Source organism: Phocoena sinus, chromosome 18 (assembly GCF_008692025.1).
Source record: "Phocoena sinus isolate mPhoSin1 chromosome 18, mPhoSin1.pri, whole genome shotgun sequence".
NCBI lineage: Eukaryota > Metazoa > Chordata > Mammalia > Artiodactyla > Phocoenidae > Phocoena > Phocoena sinus.
Genome location: NC_045780.1, coordinates 5,390,379 through 5,397,604, shown reverse-complemented (window position 1 = coordinate 5,397,604; position 7,226 = coordinate 5,390,379). Strand labels below are relative to the sequence as shown.

The following is a 7,226-nucleotide window of genomic DNA, read 5'->3' as shown; positions in this document are numbered from 1 at the left end:
TGATTTCATTCTTTGAACCTGTGATTGGAGGTTAAAGTGCACCAGGTTGGAAAGAGGAAGCTCTTAACAATAAAGGTTTGAATATTTAGCTGTGAGGGGTCGCTGCCCTCTCGCGAGCTCCCCCCCCCTTATCTTTTAAAATGCAAATCGTGTTTCGGGGGGGTTGTGCGCCGGGTGCACGCTGCGCCTCGACGTCTCCAGCCATTGGTGTCTGTGTCATTACTAATAGAGTCTTGTAAACACTCGTTAATCACGTAAGGCCGCCGGCCGGGGCTCCGCACGCCAGCCTGTGGCGGGTCTTCCCCTCCTCTGCAGCCTAGTGGGAAGGAGGTGGGAGGAAAGAAGGAAGAAAGAGAGAGACGGAGGGAGGGAGGAAGGGAGGGAGGAGACAGGCCAGAGGGAGGGACCGCCTCAGAGGCAGAAGCGCCGCGAGGAGCCGGCGGAGCACCGCAGGCCGGGGCGCAGCCGCCCGCCGCTCCTACGCCCCCTCGCCCCTTCCCCAGAGCGGCCCCCGGCAGCCTCCTGCGTCCGTACCCGGGCAGCATGGTGAGGTTTGCCGTCGGGCCCTCGCCACCATGTACGTGAGCTACCTCCTGGACAAGGACGTGAGCATGTATCCCAGCTCCGTGCGCCACTCCGGCGGCCTCAACCTGGCCCCGCAGAACTTCGTCAGCCCCCCGCAGTACCCGGACTACGGCGGCTACCATGTGGCCGCCGCCGCCGCCGCGAACTTGGACAGCGCGCAGTCCCCGGGACCGTCCTGGCCGCCCGCGTACGGCGCCCCGCTCCGCGAGGACTGGAACGGCTACGCGCCGGGGGGCGCGGCGGCCGCCGCCAACGCCGTGGCCCACGGTCTCAACGGGGGCTCCCCGGCCGCCGCCATGGGCTACAGCAGCCCCGCCGACTACCACCCGCACCACCATCCGCACCACCACCCGCACCACCCGGCCGCCGCGCCCTCCTGCGCCTCGGGCTTGCTGCAGACGCTCAACCCCGGCCCCCCCGGGCCCGCCGTCACCGCCGCCGCCGAGCAGTTGTCCCCCGGCGGCCAGCGGCGGAACCTGTGCGAGTGGATGCGGAAGCCCGCGCAGCCGTCGCTCGGCAGCCAAGGTAAGCGCGGCGGCGCCCTGCCGGCGGGCGCCCGGGGAAGGCGCGGCCTCGGCCTCCGGCTGCGGGGCGGCGGGTGCCCTGTGCGGACCGGCGTCCGGGGCGGTCTGGGGACTCCGCGCCAGGGGGGCGGGGCGGGGAGACAACGTCTGGGGGCCCCGGCCCCCCCGGCCCCCGGCCCTTGCGTCTGGGCTGGCTGGGGTCGGGAGTGACTATTGTGGTCTCGCGAGCAGTGTTCAGTGTGGGACAGAGAGGACGCTTCCTCTTTCCTCCCGTGCCTCATTCATAACGTCCTTAGACTCTTGGGAGAGTCCCGCGAAGGGCGGCGGAGCGCGGCTGCACGGGAGCGGGATCGCCCTCCTCACTTGCTGCCGCTCGCACTCGCTCGGTGCGCGGCTTCCCTGGAACGCCCCCGGGCCGGGCTCTAGACCGTCTGTGCACGCCGTCCTTGCCCGTCCGGGCCACTCGGGATGAGTGGTGGTCTGGGGACCAGGAGGGCGGCGAGGCTGCGCGTGGGACCAGATTTGCCCATTCGGGGCAACTCTGGGCATCGGAGCTCCAGCGCGTAGGGAGACCCGGCAAAGCTGCTGAAGCTGGAAAGAAGGTGTTGGCCCCAGGAGCTAAGTAGGGAAGGCGGGGGCGCCCGGGTCTTTGAACCTTTGATCTGCAAAGGGGTTATTTCAATCAAAAGCCGGAGGGCTGGGACAAGACACCCCGGGACTCCCCTTCTTTCTGCAGAGGGAGAAGGAGAGGAAGTCGTGGTGCAGATTCAGCCGCTGCTCCAGACACGGATCATTTCTCTGGAACCCTCCTTTCCAGGGTCTCCTCCCGTGTGTGTGTGTGTGTGTGTGTGTGTCTCGTAGGTTCCGGGTCTGCCCCTTCTGGTGTCGGAATGTGTGTCAAGGTGGGAAGGAAGTTCAGTAGGTGTGGTGAGAGAGTCCTGTTGGGTCCCTTTTACTCCACGAAGTCTTTCCCAGCCTTCTGCACTTCCGCTTTTTTCTCTTCCCTCCTTTCTGGCCCAGCCCGGCCCGCATGCAGGTTATGGACACTTTGCAGAAGTTTATAGCCAATTTCAGCCGTATAAATCAGAGCAGCCGTTGGAGGCTGTCTCTGGGCCTCGGTTTTTACGTCACTGGGCACATGCCAGGACCGACCAGGTGGGAAATGCGGCGGCCCGGGGAGAAGGCCTCAGGGCCGACCTGGAAGCTCGGCTGAGTCCCTTCCCCAAGAGGAGGCGCCCTCGCCTAAACAGAGCGCGCTCCGAGGAAGGCTCTTTGCCACAGAACCTGCCTGGGGCGCAGCCGGCGGGGCTGGGGCGGCCTAAGGGAGACCCTTGGCCAGTCCCAGGAGAGTGACCGCGGAGCAGGGGCGGGTGGGGGTGAGGAGAGGGAGGGGAGCCGCAGGAGCCCAGGCCGCGGGGTCAGCAGATGAGAGGCCGCTGTGAAGTCCCGCGCCGAGGTGGCAAGACCGCAGTCGGCGCCGGGCGCCCTTGTGATGCTAATGTGGGGAGACCGCGGCCCGCGGGCCGGAGCCCGACTCCTCTGCGGAGTGTCATCTGTCAAGGGGCGAGGGGGGGGGTGGTACTCCGCCCGGCCCGCTTTGATATACACCTTCCCAGCCCTGCCATTGTCTCTTTTAGGGCCCGGAAAGAGGGTGGTGACTTTCGCAGTCAATAATGAATTCTGACAAGTCCCTCTCATCTCTCCCCTCTTCTAGTCCCCGCCTTGGTTCCCAGGGGGTGCGGGGCGCCTCCAAGGCCCTTGGGGCGCTGGCCGCGGGGCGCACAGGGGTCCTGGTCACCGCGTCCCCTGGTCCCTCTGGGATACGGCCAGAGCCGCTCCCAAGTACCTCAAGGCCACTATCGCTGCTGGAGAGTTCGGCTGGGAGAACTTTGCGCCCGGCTCTCCAGCCCTGGAGGTTGTCCTTTGTGGCTCCAACCTGGCTCCGGTGCCAGCCCCGCCTTACACTATCTGCGTGTAAGTTTGCTCCTCTGTACGAAGGGGCCATTACCGCTGGCAGCTCGAGTGGGTTGGAGGCGGCAGCGCAGGCTCCCAGGACGTGTCAGTTCCCTTTAATTTCTTCGCGGGCGCAGGGTCGGGGCTGCTGCGCGCATTCAAATGCTTCTGCTGGCGGTGTTGATGTTAATGCGCCTGGCGGGGAGGGGGATGAAAGCCCCGCCGCCATTTGCTCAGTAGTGGTAATTCAAACAGAATGCGGTTGTTATTAAGGCATTGAAAGGGCTTTTCTTTGATAAGATCGCCTTGTCCTGCATTGTTTGGGGCAGTGTTCTCCTTTCAGCGGCTTGGGGGAGCTCCCTCTGATCCGGCCTGTATCTTCCCAGGGCGCTTTTGTTGTGGTTTGCAAAGGGTTTTACCTGAACAAAGTCGGCCTGCGGGGCATTAAACACCTCTGAGCAACTCCCAGACCCTTTAGATCTAACTGTAGCGCCGGGCACAGGGCGATTGAACCTGTTCTGCTGGGAGAAGACCCCGACCTGAGGCCAAGTGGGAGAGAACAGCTCCTGAGCGGGGCTTTGCCGAGGGCTGACCTGGGACAGACCTGGTGGAGACACCAGGCTCCGGCCTGCTCCGACTTGGTCGCGCTGTTTGTCAAGGCCCTTCAGTAAAACAATCAATCCAAGGTTTTAATATGTTGACTCAATGCAATGAGCATAGATCACTGGTCAGGATAGCTCTGGCAGGGTTTGCAGCAGAAATAAATGGGGGATTAAAAAAGAAAGAGTGCCAAATGCCAAACCACGTTCGGCCAGGTATAGAATGTCCCCAGAGAGAAGGATTATCTGCCTACCAGACCCCGGCTCAGAATTCCTTCCACCCGATAGATAGGACTGGGGCGTGTGTGTGTGTGAGTGTGTGTGTGTGTGTGTGTGTGTGTGTGTGTGTGTGTTTCTGGTGACTTGAGGAAACACGTCAGCTACTGCACCCCCTTCCCACTTCTAATAAAACAAACAGAAAGTAACACCCCACCACTACCACGAACAACACATATCCACAATGCCGGCTGTTTTTAGGGTAGGCTTCTATCCCTGGTAGGCCTGGAAATCTGAATATTCCCAGGACTCTGGTGCCTCTGCCCTGCCCTCTTTTCCTCTGGGCCTCACCAGCTCAGGTACTGTATTTGGTTTACAAAACCGGTGGTGGGGTTCTGCTATCTTCTGCGTATATGAATTTAAATTTTTTCTTAATTTTCAAAAACTGCTTGATCCCAAGACCAGTTTAGTTGTCCCGAATAGCCCCATACCCTCCCCCCAGGACCCTCTGGGGGGGTCTTGTCAGACTCAGCAGGAACCAGCCAAACCGTGGCCCCCCAGGGCGGTGGAGGAAGAGAAATGGCTCTTGGGTTAGGGAGGTTTGTCATTACCCATGACTGATGGGCTGCCTTGCAGTTCTCAGTGCTAACTTCGCCTTCCTCCACAGTGAAAACCAGGACGAAAGACAAATACCGAGTCGTGTACACGGACCACCAGCGTTTGGAGCTGGAGAAGGAGTTTCACTACAGTCGCTACATCACCATCCGGCGGAAAGCCGAGCTGGCCGCCACGCTGGGGCTCTCCGAGAGGCAGGTGGGAACCCTCCAGGGCCTGGTCATTACCTGGGGGAGTCCAGTGAGGAGGGTTAGAAGCCAGGCCCCAGGATCCACCTAGTTCTGTGGGCAGATTAAAGCAAGAAGATGGAGAGCATTTTCCTTCCAGATGCTTTTTATAAAGACTTTTCCCCCCTCCAGTTGTCTTCTTTTTTTAATATATATATATTGTTGAACTTTTTTTTTTTTTCTATTTTGGGGGACCTGGGAGGTACAAGAAAAAACTGAGTATAGTCTAATCCAGAATTCTATTTGGGTCAATAAAGCCTTAAAGGCTTACTCTCTCTGTACTCAGCACGGTACCTGGGCAAAAAAATTAATATAAGACCCCGATCCCTGCCCATGAAAACTAGAGGGTTGAGGCTTGGCTCCTGAACGCTCTGTGTGGTCTGGGAGAAAAAAAAAAAAAAGTCAAATTCACAGTCAGGAAACCCCACATTAAAACTCATTCTCAGCCCCAAGGTGAGGAATATTACATTTCAATTTAGCTCTGAGAGGCCAAAGGTTGTTATTTTGAAGTACATCCAGCCCTGGCCTCCTCTTGCTTGGTGTGAAAAGGGCCTGGCGGTTTCTGTTTTCCTTGCTTCTGAGACTCTGAACTTTTCCAGTAAAGTTGTAGATAAAGGTTGCTTTGGAAAGAAACCTGGGGAAAGAGGAGGGAGGGGGGAAGCTCTTCTCTCTCGAGTCTGAATTGGGCTTGGGAAGGGCTCCAACAAGCACTCCAGCGCCGGGCCATTACGGGATAGTCCATGAAAAGCTGTGTGAAGGGCTGGGATCCTTCAGGTCCAGAGGGCACTTCTTTGGCCGGGGAAGGGGACACTGGTGTTCGTGCCAAACACTGTCCCTTTTTTCCTTCGCAGCCGCTTCACCACCTTCTGTTTCTCTCCGCCTTTCCATTTCCAGGTTAAAATTTGGTTTCAGAACCGCAGAGCAAAGGAAAGGAAGATCAACAAGAAAAAGCTGCAGCAGCCGCCAACGTCCCAGCCACAGGCTCCCCAGCCGCAGCCAGGTCCCCTGAGAAGTGTCCCGGAGCCCCTGAGTCCCGTGTCTTCCCTGCAGGGCTCGGTGCCTGGTCCTGTCCCTGGGGTTCTGGGGCCGACTGGGGGGGTGTTAAACCCCACTGTCACCCAGTGACCCACAGTGGCCTGCGGTAGCAGAGCAATTCCAGGCTGAGCCATGAGGAGCATGGACTCTGCTAGAATCCTCAGGAAAGACCCCTCCCCTCCCACCCACGACCGTTCACCAACCGACCTAGCCCTCCAAGGAAACATGGGGGCCTGGGGGAAAGACAGGTGCGGTTGGAGGCCTCAAGGAAGACGTTCTCCCAGATTTTGACTTTTTCTGGTCTGACTCTTTCTGCCACTGAGGAGATGGGAAATGACCACCGGCACTTCCTTTAGTACTGGCAGAAACACTGCCTGGACTGGCTAAACAGACCAGCCTTTCAGCCCCTTCCTCAGCTCTTTGCCTTCAAAATCTGCAGGTTGCCTCTCTGGTTGGAGCTGACGGGGCAGAGGGACTCGGGGGACCGCCAGGGATGGAGTCAAGATGGCTGCTGTCCACTCACTGCCCTCCAAGGACCCGCTGGGCCCTCTTGCCTCAAGGGCAGGCAAGGTTCAGACCACAGAAGCCAGAGGCGGCTGAGATGGAAACCTGGACCCACTGAAGAGTGCAGAACCCCCAGGTCTTTGTCTTTCTTCTCTTCCCTTCCCAGGCCAGGAAAGGCTTGGCTGGTGCATGTGCAGTGTGTGGTGTGAGGGGGAGGTTACTGGACTCCAGGCCTGACGAGGGGGCCCGAGACAGGGCCTTGTTTAGAAAGCCTGTCACCAGAGCTTCTCTGGGCTGAATGTATGTCAGTGCTATAAATGCCAGAGCCAGCCTGGACTTCCTGTGATTTTCACAATCTTGGGGCTGATGAAAAAGGGGAGTTTTTGTTGTTGTTGCTGCTGTTTGGGTTATTGGTCTGTGTAACATCCAAGCCAGCATTTTTAAAGCCTTCTGGATCCATGCGGAGAGAAGTGATACGGTGAAGGGAAGTGGGGGGGGTATTTGAACACAGTTGAATTTTTTTTTCTAAAAAGAAAAAAAGAGATAAAGGAGCTTTCCAGATTTCAGATCCTGTCTTTATCACCTTTAGATTTTGTCTGCAATTATTATTAGTAGTAGTATTTTAAGTAATGAAATATCCTTTCTACTTGCTAACTAGAATTAGGAAAATCAAGGAGGGGAGTGGAGAAGGTTATCTGGACAACCTCATTTTACCCCAGAGCGGCAGAAGCCTGAGGGAGCAGGTTCTGAGACCTACCCTGCCCCCGAGCCCGAGCCCAGCCTCAGATTGTGGAATGTGTGGTTCTCCTGGGGGTGCCTGTGGGCAAAATGTACAGCTGAGCGCTCAGCTGCTTCTCAGCCGGGGGAATGATGGGGAGTGAGGGTGAGAGAGCCCGCTCACAGCGTCGCATCGAGTCCACGCTGAGGCAATCGCGCACACTCCCTTCATCGGTGACTCCCTACTCCCC

At 58.4% G+C, this 7,226-nt stretch overlaps 1 protein-coding gene across 1 annotated transcript; it reads left to right on the top strand.

The window, feature by feature from the left end:
• Positions 1 to 437: 437 nt before the first annotated feature.
• CDX2 (caudal type homeobox 2) lies at positions 438 to 6,797 on the top strand. The gene is made up of 3 exons (XM_032611501.1): positions 438 to 1,110; positions 4,545 to 4,690; positions 5,614 to 6,797. Exons 1-3 carry the CDS (start codon positions 576 to 578, stop codon positions 5,842 to 5,844), a joined length of 912 nt encoding a protein of 303 aa, XP_032467392.1. The 5' UTR covers positions 438 to 575; the 3' UTR covers positions 5,845 to 6,797.
• Positions 6,798 to 7,226: the final 429 nt, after the last annotated feature.